This window comes from Tasmannia lanceolata, unplaced genomic scaffold (genome assembly GCF_043159265.1).
Source record: "Tasmannia lanceolata isolate RefF3 unplaced genomic scaffold, GAP_Taslan_0.1 ptg000005l, whole genome shotgun sequence".
Lineage (NCBI taxonomy): Eukaryota > Viridiplantae > Streptophyta > Magnoliopsida > Canellales > Winteraceae > Tasmannia > Tasmannia lanceolata.
This window is the reverse complement of record NW_027518682.1, coordinates 18,136,769-18,152,037: the sequence shown is the minus strand read 5'-3', so window position 1 is coordinate 18,152,037 and position 15,269 is coordinate 18,136,769. Positions and strand designations below refer to the sequence as shown.

Here is a 15,269-nt window from a genome sequence, read left to right as displayed (position 1 = left end):
AAAAAATAACCTTTGATGGGGTTCATTATTTCCCTTACCTTTTCTCTGGTTTACTCCAATGTCTCATTTATCTGTTGACGTAACTCGGGCTATTTATTACCTAAAATGTGACAAAATTAAACTTTAATCGGTCAGTCTGAACTATAAAGAGTAAAAATAAATAAAATTCTTATATAATTTTAAGATAATAGAGCAGTTAGAAATAGAAGATGAAAAAAAAAAAATTCAAAATCTAGTATAAAACCTTCTCTTCTATCATGAGCTGAACGAGTGGTTAGGTTGTCAACCAAAGTTGTTTCAAAATGCTCTATATATATTTATAAGAAAAAAAAAATGAAGGAGTAAACTGCATGATATATGCACTTGAATCCCCTTAAATGTATGAGTCGATTCATGCAAATACTCACTCTCACTTCTCATGCATTTCAACTCTTAAAAAATGAAGGAGTAAACTGCATGATATGTGCACTTGAATCCCCTTAAATGTATGAATCGATTCATGCAAATACTCAGTCTCACTTCTCATGAATTTCTTAACTCTTAACAAATTTTGTCACAATCTTATTATTTGAACCAAACAAATCACCTTGACATATTACATCTAATTAACTTGACATAGAAAATGCATCATCAATACAATTATATACAACAACACGGGGTTGTAGCTATTGTCCGATTACATTTAATTAGCAATCAGTTACAAGGAGGGAGATATATCAGCATTTTCTTGCCAGATTTTCGAGGATAACAGTGGGATTCGACGATGGAAACTTGCGTTGTCCTTTTAACAATAGCAGTTCTACTGGTGAGTATCACCTTCTTCTCTGATACATCCACCACCATGGATTCTGTTGATGCTATTCAAAAACCAAACAAAGGTTACACCATCTGTCCACAACATACACTAATTCTCCTACATAAAATGAGAGAAATCATTTCATCACTATCATTTCCCAAAAAATATTCCATGGAATATTTGTGGAGCTAGTTGTGAGAGATGGGCATGAGAGAAAGACACTTATGCCCTGTTTGGATTGCAAGAGAAAATTTTCATTCCTCAATTTAGAGGGATCTAATATTATTATTTATTATGGTTAATCTAGAGCGATATCATCAGAAACTGAAGGTCCTTCTAATAAAAATTGAATAGGATTGTTTCATCTTTTTTTCACGCGTAAAAAAAAGGAAGGAAATTTTAGAAATATTTTTCATTTCCAAAACTTTTCCAAAAAATTCCAGCAATCCAAACAGGACCTTTTGGGTGCCTTTGGTTTGTTGGAATCAGACACTAGAATAGGCATCCTATTTCGATTCAGATGAATTCCAGCTTTTGGTTCAAAAAATAAATTAATCGGGAGGCAGAAATGGCATTGAGGCGCATGGATAGAGAAGGAACAGTTACCATCCATTCTGGAGATGACACTGGATACCCTCTTCTGGCAATCTGCACATGCCAAGTCCGCGCTTAGAACAATCACTTGAACCTGATCACAACACCACCAGCCAAATTCTGAATTACACACACACACACACACACAAAAAAAAAGTTTCTATGCAGTATGCACAACAAATGATTCATCTAAAAAAATTTGTTAGTGATGGGAACAATAGTGACGCTGATTTCCCATCACTAGAAGGGGTTTTCTTGCAGTGAATGGAGAATTGGAGATTGTAAGAACTTCTGTGTTTGTTAAGATATGATCTTAATTATCAAAATTGGGTTTCACAAGACAACACCATGTTAGTATTTTTATACTAAAATTAAAAGAGTCTTTTAATTTGTAGCAAAAAATTTGCACACCATTTCAACAATTTGCACACCTAGCAATGGGTTTCACAAGACAACACCATTGCTGGGACCCTCAGCAATGGACTAGACAATTTGCACACCATTTCAACAATTTCGATTATGTACATCTGATATGAACGAGGCTTAGAGAGCCATGTTTTCGTTTTTCTATTTTTCTATTTTTTATTTGTAGCAAAATATCCTAGGTTTTAAAGAACAGTATAGTTAGGTTTTTTATTTATTTTTTCATATAGTTAATTAACCTTTTTCAGGATATTTTGTTGATATGTATAGAATATTTTCCTATAGTTTAAAAAGGGTATTCATGTTGGCACTACGTACCATGTTTTGATAATTGCACTAACTCATCTTGTCTTTTATTATTGAAACAGCTGTCAAAGGTGTTTACAGTTCCAGAAAAGCTCTAGGAAGCCAAAATATACAAGACGAGTTTGTGCCATTATCAAGACATGGTATTGCCAATATCAGTAGCCTTCAAAAATATTATAATCCAGTAGACAATAATCTATTACTTACTTTCGTTACAGCTATTTGTTATGCAATTTATTTAAAAGCTATAGAGAATCATACATTTATTAAATATATGATATTTAATGGATATAGAGAATTGTTCATTTAATAGCTACATGAAAATTTACATAAATAAGTTTTAACTAAGTTGGTGGCTGGTCCATGGCCACCCATGATTCCATGTGGACAGAATCCAACTTGAATAAAGTTTTTCTTGAAATTATCTTGTTCAATATTCATCAATTTTTCATGGTAACATTTTCTCCAAGAACAAAGGTCGTCATGAACAGAGGATAGCAAGTTTATCCAGAGACAAAACCCCGGCTTGCTATCCTCATGGAGAACAACCCCATTATGCATCATATTACCATGCTTCCTAATTCACATTGCATGTTTGTCATGAAACATATAGTTATATACAAATGCAGAGAGAGAGAGAGAGATCACTGACAAGAGGCGTGCTTAAAGACTCAATAGATGCAAGGCTGGTTAAGGGGAGAACAAGGCTGCCGGATTTTTCTCTCCTAAATCTGGTCAGCTTCTTTGTGGCTCGCACTATCAGGGACATGGCTTCATGTGCCCTGCTCATGTCCTTCGTTTTTTTGCTCCTAAACATAATCAATTTCTTCCTCGCTCAACAAAGCCCATTGGTCTATCTATTTATGTGACAAAGAGAAGGATTTGGAAAATGATCTCGGAACTAAGAGTGATGAGAAGTCCCATCTTTTAAGTTGCTGGTGGAGTTAGATAACAAGGAATTTACAGAGAAGAACCTGTAAGACTGAGAATGTGGAAGGCTTTGCTTCTTTTTTTATTACATGAGTTAGATGCCTCACATTTCCTTTGCTAACTTTTCCCCATGTCTATGATTGTAAAGAGGTTTCTTAGAAGACCCACTTCCTCCCCAACTGGTGCTCTCTAGGAAAACAACACCATCTCCCACTTACCATGAAGTAACCACATCTAGAATCTCTTACCGGAGAAATTCCAATGTAAGCAATGTAAGAAGTGAAACCTACTGTGCACATATACTGAAATTTCAGTATATGTGTCTTCCTTATTTTCCTCTTCGGGTTCCCTTTTGCACCAAAAATGACTGTAGTGGCCGTACAAAGCATTATGTTATATTATATTATTTGTCCCTTATGGTGGGGCCCCAATAATGTGATCGCTTATGATCAGAGCCTTCAATTCATGGCGTTGCCTTTTGCTGTTGGTCATATTGTCTTCACTTTTCTGATAAAATTATGCTAATTTAGCTAGGAAAGAAAATGGATGATGGGTCCCATTGCTTCAACCAATGGGAGCTTCACCATTTCTAGCATCCTATTTTAAGGGGGTTAAAAACAAAATTCCTAACAGATACTTTCTGGGCCCTTTGTGCCACATATATGTGATCAGATCTGCAGAGGTCCTTGATCCATCAAGCTTCAGCTAGGGTTCGGCCAACAAAAGCTAAATCATTTATTTTTATCTTAGGCTATAAAAGTTTTAGCTGAAATATATTTTTTACCCAAGCACCTTTTTAATCACAAAATTCTAAAGGCAAAGCTTGAGTATATCTTATCAGTTGACTGATGTGTAAAGGAAAACTTGTTGTCTTTTGGTTGCTACGATTGTGCGTTTTGACCCTACACAAGCCTTTCCAGCAAAACCTAATGGACAGGACTTTGGATTAGAGGCTCCCCCTCACAGAATATAAACGAGGCACGCTAGTGTTGCATGCTGGGTCCTACACTCCTACTTTTGTTTGGTTTTTCCTGTCTGCCACGTGGGATCCATCTTATGGTGGGTCCCACTTTTTGTTTGGTTTGAATGTCGACAAAGTAAGCTCCACTTTAGATACCCAGATGCCCAAAACTTACATCCTAAACATTCTAACAACGGATTTGCTAGGGACCACCGCAGAAGGCATTTCGCGCCTGGGCTGTTGCATGTGAGACCAGCCAAACAGGCTCAGAATTTGTCTTATTCATTTAATTCATCTGACATGGCTGCTATCACATGCAACAACCCCAGGCGCGAGATGCCTTCAGTGATGGTCCCTAGCAAATCCTATTTACCTTGTAGCCCAACAAATTGACTGTTTGGATGGACCGACCGTACCTTACTTGTGAAAAATAAGGGTTTGTACGGCCACACTTCAGTTATAATCTCCTTGTTTTGATAAGGTGAGGCCGATCATTTTACACCATGCATAGCATGGGTGGGGCCAACCATTTTACATAATATTTTGATAAGGGAAATTGCTAGCGTCCATTACGGGTGTAAACGGATCGAATTCGAATCAGATATGGCTGTATCCGAATTCGATTACAGTATACACTATCCGAATTTGGATTCGGATTCGAATTTGACGGATATTTAATATATATTACCGAATTCGTATCCGTCGGATATTGTTCGAATTCGGATATTATCCGTATCCATTTATCCGGTAAATTGAACATTTTATTACAACACTTTATCTTTTTTCTCCTTTTTACTCATCGAATAAATTTTCCAAACCCTAAAACCAGACCTCCACCTTCTCTTCACAAAATTAACTCTCAAACCCTAAAATACATGATATCATCTTCTTCCTTTTAAAACAAAGGCAGAGAGAGAGAGGCCATGGGGATGGATGATGGTGTTGGTAGTGGTCTTTGGATTATTTTTTTAATGTACATGATTGAATGGGTTTGGGCTATTTTGAACAGGGAAAGTGAGAGTACTGATTGTGGAAGATTAAGAGAAATGAGGATGGAGATGGGGATTGGGTTAGAGATGGAGGTGACTGGCGGTGATGGAGGTGGCTGTGAGAAGGTGGAGAGGGGCGGCGGTGGATTTTGGTGGGGTTGGAGGCACAAAGGAATGCCGAAGATGATTTCTCAGCCTCCTCTTTTCTCCTCTCTCCTGCTTCTCCTTGAAAACCTTAGAAGTCCCCTCTTTTAATTGCATTTTGGGTTTTTATATAACCCTAAGTTGGAAAATTGATCTAAGCCGTCCATTTATCATCAATGACTATGGCATTTTTGCTCTAGAATTCTCTAGAAACTATGACATCTTCTTTTAATCACCATCATCCATTTGTCTCTTTCATCCTACAGCCCACATTTGTTGCTTCATAAAGAAGCCATGTCAAACTTCAAGAATGCCTTTAAAATGAGAGATTACTTCATTTCCTACCCAAAACACTTTTTGTTTTTTGTTTTTTTCTAAAAAGAAAATTCACTTTTCTTTTAAAAACAAAAGATAGTGTGTCATTACTAAAAATAAATATTATTAATATTATTAATAATAAATAAAAAGGATTTACTTTTCGGATTCGGATGTTAAACGGATCGGATATACCATTTACCAGATTCGCATCTGCTAAGAGCCGGATATCTCATAAACGGATTCGGATAATATCCGCTTGAAACGGATCCAGATAATTTTCACTTTAAACGAATTCGGATGCGGACGGTAATCAAATTTTCGAATATCCATTTACACCCCTAGCGTCCATGGCAAAAGGCATTTCACGGCTGGTCTGTGACATGGCAGACCACCCACACCGTGAATCGTGACAAAAGCTGTTGTCTCCATTCACAAGTTGGCTGGTCTGACATGCGTCATACCAGCTGCGAAATGCCTTTTGCGACAGACCCTAGCATATCCCTTTTGATAATGTGGGTGTCCAACCAACTCCACTCAAACCCATGCATCAGGTGGGGCCGATCTCCACCCAAGCACATGCATAGACAGGGGCCACCATTTAATAACTCATGTTTTGATGGGGGTGGGACCCATTATTTTCGATCCATGCATTGCATGGAGACCAAATTCATCTAACCGGCTGCTGCATGAGAGAGCAGCCACATCAGATGAATCAAATGAATAAGACAAAATCTGTTGAAGAGTGAGCCTATGTGGCTGCTCTCTCATGCAACAGACAGTCCGCGAAAATCCTACTGGGATGGTCCGTAGCAAATCCCTTTCTTTATATTTGTTTTAATAGGGTGGGGCCAATATTTTATACCCATGGGTGGGAGCACCATTTTACACTTAACAGGTGGGCCCACCATCTCTACCCAAACATATGCATATGGTAGGGGCACCATGTTTCTTTTGGTTGTTATTCGTTTTTTTTTTTTTTTTCGATAAATTTTTTATTGAGAAACCTTTTCTTTATATCTCATGTTTTGTTCAGATAGGGTGGTGCGTGGGGCACCATTTTATAGTTGATCAGGTTGGCCCCACCATCTCTACGCAAACCCATGCATAGGATGGAGCCCACCATTTTACACCCACGTTATACGGGATGAGGCCGTTGTTTTACACCTCCTTATTGGTGGGGCCCACCATCTCTACCCAAAACTCTATGCATTAGGGTAGGGGCCAATGAAGAGCCCTTCTTTGGCTCTTTATGCAAGGGCTCCCTTGTATCTATCATTGCTCAAATAAATTTGTCACTTTAAAATAAAGAAAAAACTTGTGAATGAAGAGCTAAAGATTAAATACAGATTAAAGCCAATCCCGCTGTCATCAACACCTAACAATCTACTTACTCCCCACGAACTGTTCTTGTAATCTTAATTTATGTAACTTTAATGCAAAATACCCGTAGAAGATCTCACTGCTTGTAAACCTGCTATACTGCTATAGATTTATAGTTCGGGTCCAGCATACTGCTGCAACAAGCCAGGAAGTGTGTAGCATAATCAATTGGTTAAAAAGTGGGAAGAAGCCTAAGCAATATCTTTGCCATCGTCATCCTTGACAGTTGACACAAGGGGGTTCCCATATGACAGACGTGCAAATTTTGCAAAGGAAAAATATAAACACGTAGAAGTAAAAGTAGGCAGTACTACCTTCTTATATGATCCAAATCATCTCATTGTGAAGCTATCCAACTGAATTTTATTTGAGCACCTGTGTTTTTGGAGTTTCATTTGAAGTTTCTGTTTTAACAGCTCAAGTTTAGCTATAAATTGAAAGCCAATCATGGTTGTCCTATTATTTCTCGGTTATCTATTTATTTATTTTTATAGCTCAAGTCTAGCTATAAATCAAGATGACGTGGAAATGGGGTTCAGAGAAGCGCTGAGACTTCAGGTTGCCGATCTCCATGTATGCTGTCTCATGAATCTCGGCACAGAGTTTTGGCTTCGAACTCCATATCAATAGCTGGTAGTTCACGGTCGGAATAGAATCGGATAGGGGAGCTGCCCCTCTGCGGGGATTAGGGCTTTTTTCTCAAAATGCTAGAAAATAAAAAAGGAGGTACATGCTAGGAACCATCGCAGAAGCCATTTCACGGTCCGGCTGCTGCATGAAAGAGTATTACAATCGGGTCGGGTTGAGGCCAACCTGAACCCAACCCTGAGTAACCATCTATTTAACCCGATCCTGACCCAACCCAAGTTTCAAGCTTTAAATGTACAAAACCAAAAACTGAAAAAAAAAAAAAATGACAAAAACTGGGAGATGATATTTTCACCCCGTCTCCAGTATGCATTCGCCCCCCTTATAATGTGAATAGTGGGCAACTTTAACCTTTTTGACATGAAATCACGTTAAAAGGGGGGCGAATGCATACCGCAGGGGAGGTGGAAAATATCATCGCATATAAAAAAAATGTCGGGTTTCACTTGGGTCGGGTTGCCCGAGCGCTCAACCCAAACTCAACTTGGGTCCCCCGTGCCCATATTTTTAGGTCCCGCAATTGCTTCCAGTTCCAACTTCACTTGCATAATGACCGTTAAACTTAAATTTCCCCTGTGCCCATATTTTAAGGTCCCGCAATTGCTTCCAGTTCCAACTTCACTTGCATAATGACCGTTAAACTTTATTTTAAGAAACTCCCGCAGATGAACTAAATTGGTCGCGAAGTTCCTAAGAAGGAAAACGTGGAGGAAAGAATAACCGACAGAAGAAAACAATCTACCGTTTCCCAAACCCTAACCCCATTCCTAACCTCTTTCCTTTTCTTCTCAACCAAGTCATCGTCTTCTTCAACGATCCAATCAACGGTCATGCCTAGCGAAGAACCAGCCTCCCGGAGGAAACACCGGGGGTCTGGAGCCGACGAGGGATCGAAACGTCGAAAGCGTCATCACAGCCACCACCGAAGCCACAGCCATCGGCACCGTAGCACGCGTGACCACGAAAAGCTCGACGGAGACGGCGATCTTCCTCTCCCCATTGTCGCCTCGAAATTCGTCTCTCGGCCGGAAGATGATAAAGAAGAGGGAGAGATTCTCGAGGAAGAAGAAGTTGAAGAAGACAGATCGAAGAGGAAATTAGATTCTGACGTTGAATCCGGTGAGATAAAGCCGGATGAAACTGCCGAAGAGATCTCATATCCGAAATCTGACCGATCGGTGCGTTTCAATTCGACTTTCTACTTTTGTAATTTCCTGTTCAATTTCCATGTTTCTAGCTAGGGCATCGTTCGGGTCCTTGTTAGGTTTTTTTTTTTTGTACTTATTCAACTACAAGACAATTATCAAACCCTAGGTTTTTTTGTTTTTTTGCTTTATTTAAAATCATTCCAAAAAAAAAAATCAAACCCTATGTTTTTTTTTTTTTTCACTTTCGCTATTTGTTCTGCTCAGATTGACAATTGTTATCGTGATTACAATATCCGGAAATCATAATGATACTACATGCGTTTTTTTGTTTCCTTTTGTTTCTGAATCAAAGTATTGCACAGTCTTACTGAATGATTTTTTTATTTGTCGAAAGAGGGGAAAAGTCTTTTCATGTAAGACCTTCCACCACATATTGTCTTCAAATTTTTACATTCAGATTGATACACTGCTTATATGAAACTTGTGGTTTGTTCATTCCAGACTATACATGGTGAAGGACATACTTTTCTACGTAAAGGTCTCGAAGAGTTTAATCTCAGTCTGCTACATGATGATGGTGTAGATGAAAATAATCTAGCCTCAAATCGATCGATGAAAAAAAGAAATGATGATATTGCACTGAATTCATCCATAGGTGCAAGAAATGAAACAGCGAAGGATAATAGTAAGCTGAAGCCCCCTAATGATTTTGTGTTGAATGGATGTGAGTGCTATTCTGGCGAGCAGTTGGTATCGCCTATGCAACATCGAAGCTCGAATGATTACCAAGGGGAGGTCGAGGATTCGGGAGGGGAGATTTATGATTTGAAATCTGGTGTCCCTTTTGATACCAAACTTGGTCGCATTGATGGGGAAATATGTAGTAAATCATCTGAAGGGGATTCGAGGCACACTGGATCCAAGTCCCCAGTAAAAGGCACTGGAGAGGAAAAGAATCACAGGGATGTTGAGCCGAGTTATTTGAAAAGGCGCACAAGGTCAATATCTCCAGTTGCTACAGAAAGTTTGAACTCTTCAAAACACAGGAAAAGAGATGATCATGGCAGTGCAGTTTATCGTTCTGAGGACGTCGGACATAACTCAGAGAGATACAAGTCGAGGAAACATTCAGAGTCGATAAATGCTAACAGACACAGCTTGGCATATAAAAACAGCTCTATCTCTCCTCAAAATTTGCGTGAAAAATACAAAAATGCTGGGCACTCTCCATCTTACGACAGATATCACGATGAGGTCCGCAATGGGAATCACTCTAGGTCCCGTGATAATGCAAGAGAAGGGATATCTTTGTCCAGAAATGATGCACCAGAGAGGGACTTCCAGCAGACGGTACATTCTCGAGAACATCGCGCAAAATCTTACATGGATAACAGTGATCAGACAATACCATCTGGTTGCAGAGAGAGCACAAAAAATGATTTTGAGCGTGAAGCGGTTGTTAGATATCATAGGGGGGACCGGCATGACAGTAGAGATAGGGTAAAGAAAATCGATATTGATAGGGCAATACGTAGGGAAAGAGAATGGAGTAGTAGTTATAGCCGACATATCGGGCAAGAAGACAAGCATAGCAGTTTGGACATGGATAGAGATAGAGATAGGGATAGGGATAGGGCTGAGGATATACATAAGGAAAGAGCCCGAAGTAGTAGTTATAGTCGACATGTTGGGCGAGAGGACCGCCATAATAGTCGCGAGAGGGAGAGGGTCAGAGATGGGGAGAAGCGGAGGGATAGAAATAGGGAGAGGGATAGAGATAGTGAAAGAGTTAATGATAGAGATAGGGATAGGATTATCAGACATCATAAATATGATGGTCTAGATGATAGCCATGGTAGTCGAGATAGGTATAAGGACTCCAGACATCTGAGACATGATGAACTGGAGCATCACAGGGACACAACAAGATCAAAAGAATCTGTGAAAGGTGGCTTTACAAAACATGATCTGGAAGAAAGGTAAGAGAAGTCAAGAAGGTAGCTCTTCTGATTATCCAAGATGGTTCTGTTGCTTTATTTTTGTTTTGACTTTGTATGCTTTTTTTTTCCCAGGGAGGAAGATGAGCAAGAAGACTTTCAAGAACGAATTGCATTGAAACTTGCAGAACAGGAAGAGGAAGATATTGAAAAAATTAAAGAGGAGAGCAGAAAGCGAAGACAAGCCATCCTAGAAAAATATAAACAACAGCAGTCACAACTCCATGTTGAAGCTCGTTCTGATGAAGCTGGCACAGGTAACCTCAATTGCCATTATGCCCATTGTGGGTTGGATGTTGAAATTCACAACATGCTGTCTCACATTATTTGACTATGCTTATCTTTGTGGTTTCTGTTCGCCTTTTTTGCACCCTCTCACTGCATTTCTATATTGCACAGAGGAGACAGCATCTGTGGTTGATGACAAGCCAGGGGATCAGTTTTCTCCTCCCAAAGTTGCTTTTAATCCTGTAAGTCAGGTGCCTTTGCAAGGACTTGAGAATAGGCATGATTCTACAGATGTGTACGTTGCTGATTCATCATTCTCAGTGGGGAAATCACCTCCTCAAAATGGAACTGCAGCTATCGAGAAGAACCCAGGTGCTGGAGGACTTGGGGACGGCACTCCAAAGGTACTCAAAGCATCTATCAAATCTTGGATATTTTCATATTTTATTGCCTATGATCGGTAGCTGAATATGTGTTGGAATCAAAATGTATATGTTGCATATAACAAAATCTATCCTTAAATCGAGATTGACTGAAAATCACGGGGCTTCAATCATAGAGATTAGATTGGATGTTTGCTGAGCATGTTTCAGTTGAGTTGCAATTGATTACACCAATTGGATTTTCCAAATTTATTCTCAATTTATTGTGTCTTATTATAATATGTTAAGATATTATGAGCGTTTTCTAATGTTTTGTGGGATGTTTACTTCATCAACATGTGCAGAGTGAGAGATCAGCGGATATGTTCTGTGATGACATATTTGGAGAATCACCAGCTGGAGTTCGTAAATTGGTAACTGCAATGTTTATACCTTTTTAATGTCTTTCCTGATTAATCGTAGCCATTTTGCTTATGTTTGGCTTTTTAAAGTAATATTATGGGGTTATATTCATCATCTTTTCGTTTCCTTATTTATTTATTTATTTCATTCATTTTTCGATTGGTGTTTTTTTTATTTCATTCATATATTACCCTCATTTCTAACCACTTATATAACTACATACCTGCTCCTAACTTCCACCATGTTGCTGTTACTGCAGTTATTGCTGTTATTGTTGCATCTAGCATTCCTCATTAATCATAATAATATTGTTATTATTTCGAAGAGCAGAAATTTCTATTAGAAAAGAGATCGCCATTGACATAATATGGTACACTAGTGCAACGAGGAGTGAGGGCATGTAACAACCAGTGGCCCATGAACAACAAATTGGCCTTGGGGTTCATCTCCCAATGAACATGATTGATAGACACCTAAAGGATCTATGCAAGGTTTCAAATATTGGTTTTGGTATATACTTCGGTGTTCGGTTGCCACGGAAGTGGAAGTATGTCGACTTCGGTCAAGAAAATCCTGTAAAATTATGGAAGCCCTTGCAAATAATTGAAATTTATGATTGAGCACCTTCCTCCTTCTCTAGTCTTCATTCATGTCCGTCGCTAGGCGAATCAAGTGGCGGATGGTCTAGCTAGGCTGGGATTGGAGTGAATAGTGATGAGCTAGCTATGTCTGACCATGTGCCTCCTTGAGTTTTCTTTTGCTTTCTTGTTCCCTTTTTTATTCCTTTTGTTTTCTCTGTTGTAATTTGACCATCTCGGTCCTTTCAGTAATCTTATTGGCTACCATTCAAAAAATTTAAAAAAATAAAAAAAATAATGGAAATTCTCCTTCCCTAGTCTTCATTCATGTCTGTCAGTTGGCGAATCAAGTGGCGGATGGTCTAGCTAGGCTGTGAGTGAATAGTGATGAGCTAGCTATGTTTGACCACCTACCTCCTTGAGTTTTCTTTTGCTTTCTTGTTCCCTTTTTTATTCCTTTTGTTTTCTCTGTTGTAATCTGACCATCTCAGTCCTTTCAGTAATCTTATTGGCTATCATTAAAAAAAAAGGAAATTTATGATGAAACTTCAGAAAATATTAGAACAAGCACAAATACACACTTGAAACCATCATCATCATCGACCATGCACTCCGCTCCATCATGACTTGTATTTGTATCTAGCGCAGCTTTCCTGATCTTCTCTACGCTCTTATTTCTCTCTTACCTATCATCTCTAGCCTCCCTTCAACATGTTTAACATGACTTCCCTAACCTCCCTCCCTAGTGGTGGTTGGGCACTGTTGCATCTTTCCAAAACTGCCTGAAACACCACCACGTCTGTCCTCTTCTCACAATAGTTGCAGATGAACATCTATCTATTGCCATCAATGGGCCACCCATGTTACCATCCTTATCATCATCCCTTTCCCAATGTGGTGACATGGTGATAGTGATGGTTATGACCTATTTTGACACATGTCGACCAAAACCAACTTAATTCAGCCAACATTTGAAGCCATGAATCTATGTCTAAAATTTTCTCAATCGGGCAAACCTTCAATGATGATACATTATGTCAAACAAATTAGATAATCTTATTAACTTAGAGTGAGAACTTCTTTAAATTTTAATAGGCTATAATTATTTTTATTTGTGTGTAAAACATTACCAAAATTGGTATATTTTGAATGCGAATAAATGTTAATGATAATACTAAATTATAAATATTGGGTGTGATGTTGTATAATAGGACATTTACATTATGTCGAATAAATAAATTAATTATCTGTATAACTAACGGTTATGGCTTCTAAGGTTTTAATTTTTAGCTTGCTGTCTGACGGTTGTAGAGCTGTTATGGGGAATGTAATTTTAATGATTTCTGTAACTAAATGCAACTATGCACTAGATACTCGTCACATGAAATGGTTGATTTCCTTATCTTGTTCTTTTTGCTTGTATCGCGTGTTGCATGATTTTGGAATTGACCTTGTCTACATCTTACAAAGTATTTTTGATATTTCTTGGGCATCTTCTTTTATATATGCAGTGCAATGTGATGTTTTAATTATGTTTTACTGAGGTAGAATTATGATGGTAATCTTAAGTGAGTGCGTTGTTGTAAATTTTCCTTCTACTGCACATATTCATGCTGATCGCCTGCCTTTTTTTCAGGGCAAAGGGGATGCTGTACAAGTCGATAGGAGTGGCCTTCATGATAATTGGGATGATGCAGAGGGATACTACAGTAAGCCATTGATTGATCAGTTCCTCGCTTTTTCCTTTGTTTTCTGGATGACGGAAGCATTAAGTGTTAAATGACTTCTCATTAGATTTATTGATTGATCTCCGCATTACTCTCATGCACATATTTATATCAGAGTTTCTGTTTTATTATCTTCTGACTCACATTTCTTCACCCCAGGTTACCGATTTGGGGAAGTTCTTGATGGTCGATATGAAGTTATTGCAGCTCATGGGAAAGGCGTTTTTTCAATGGTTGTTCGTGCAAAGGATCTTAAGGCTGGGAGTGGTGATCCTGAAGAATTAGCCATAAAAATCATACGCAATAACGAGACCATGTAAGTGAATCAGTATCAAGGTTCTACCATCTGAGCCATCTTTCTTTATTTCTTGGTATCTTTTTGGATTTTCATGATCATTTGAACATTTTTGTTTGTACTTTCATACCAAAGGTATAAGGCAGGTTTGGAAGAGCTGATCATTTTGAAGAAGCTTGCGGATGCAGATCCTGAAGACAAACGTCATTGTGTTAGGTTTCTCTCCAGTTTCAAGTACCGGAATCATCTTTGTTTAGTTTTTGAATCTCTTCATATGAATCTCCGTGAAGTTCTAAAGAAGTTTGGTCGTAATATTGGTCTTAAACTGACTGCTGTGAGGGCATATGCAAAGCAGCTGTTCATTGCGTTGAAGCATCTTAGAAACTGTGGAGTCTTGCACTGTGACATAAAGCCGGACAATATGCTGGTACACCTTCTCAATAGTCTATACTATTCATAGTTAAGGTGGCCAAGTTACCATTATTTTTTAGCTATATGTTTATACTCAAGTCAGCTATGTTGTTGTTGCCCATCTCATAAAAGTTAAAGTTTTTAAAGGAATATATTGGATTCTCACCTTGTCTTCATTGCTTACTGTAGGTAAATGAATCTAAAAATGTGCTAAAACTTTGTGATTTTGGTAATGCTATGTTCGCGGGTAAAAATGAGATCACTCCGTACCTGGTTAGTCGTTTTTATCGTGCACCTGAAATAAGTAAGGCTTCTGTCCATCCTTTCCCCATGGTATTTAATTTTATTGATTGATGTTTTTCGGATGAGATTCTCTATTAAGTTGACTACACATGTAGTAATTTAGGTTGTTGTGCTGCAGTTCTTGGCTTGCCTTACGATCATCCGATGGATATATGGTCAGTTGGTTGCTGTTTATATGAACTTTATTCAGGGAAGGTCCTTTTCCCAGGTCCTTCAAACAATGACATGCTCAGGCTACACATGGAGTTGAAGGGCTCTTTTCCAAAGAAGATGCTCCGGAAGGTGAGACTAATTTGTTACATTTAATA

At 38.5% G+C, this 15,269-nt stretch overlaps 1 protein-coding gene and 1 long non-coding RNA gene across 3 annotated transcripts in view; one reads left to right on the top strand and one right to left on the bottom strand.

The window, feature by feature from the left end:
- Positions 1–519: 519 nt before the first annotated feature.
- On the bottom strand, positions 520–3,394 carry LOC143876772 (uncharacterized). 2 transcript variants are annotated; one of them, XR_013250469.1, is made up of 3 exons: positions 2,772–3,394; positions 1,403–1,484; positions 520–913 (listed from the first exon to the last, which is right to left on the bottom strand). It is a non-coding gene; the product is annotated as an uncharacterized LOC143876772 (long non-coding RNA). The 2 variants fall into 2 exon arrangements; XR_013250470.1 differs by having other exon boundaries at positions 520–857.
- A 4,697-nt stretch (positions 3,395–8,091) lies between these two features.
- LOC143877796 (uncharacterized) overlaps positions 8,092–15,269 on the top strand; it is a 28,671-nt gene continuing 21,493 nt past the window's right edge. Inside the window, exons 1-10 of the mRNA XM_077380023.1 lie at positions 8,092–8,667; positions 9,139–10,616; positions 10,710–10,891; positions 11,034–11,266; positions 11,590–11,658; positions 13,862–13,934; positions 14,112–14,268; positions 14,383–14,674; positions 14,848–14,962; positions 15,080–15,243. Of these exons, the coding sequence (XP_077236138.1) occupies positions 8,320–8,667; positions 9,139–10,616; positions 10,710–10,891; positions 11,034–11,266; positions 11,590–11,658; positions 13,862–13,934; positions 14,112–14,268; positions 14,383–14,674; positions 14,848–14,962; positions 15,080–15,243 (3,111 nt within the window). The 5' untranslated portion in view covers positions 8,092–8,319. The remainder of the gene's footprint in view (positions 8,668–9,138; positions 10,617–10,709; positions 10,892–11,033; positions 11,267–11,589; positions 11,659–13,861; positions 13,935–14,111; positions 14,269–14,382; positions 14,675–14,847; positions 14,963–15,079; positions 15,244–15,269) is intronic.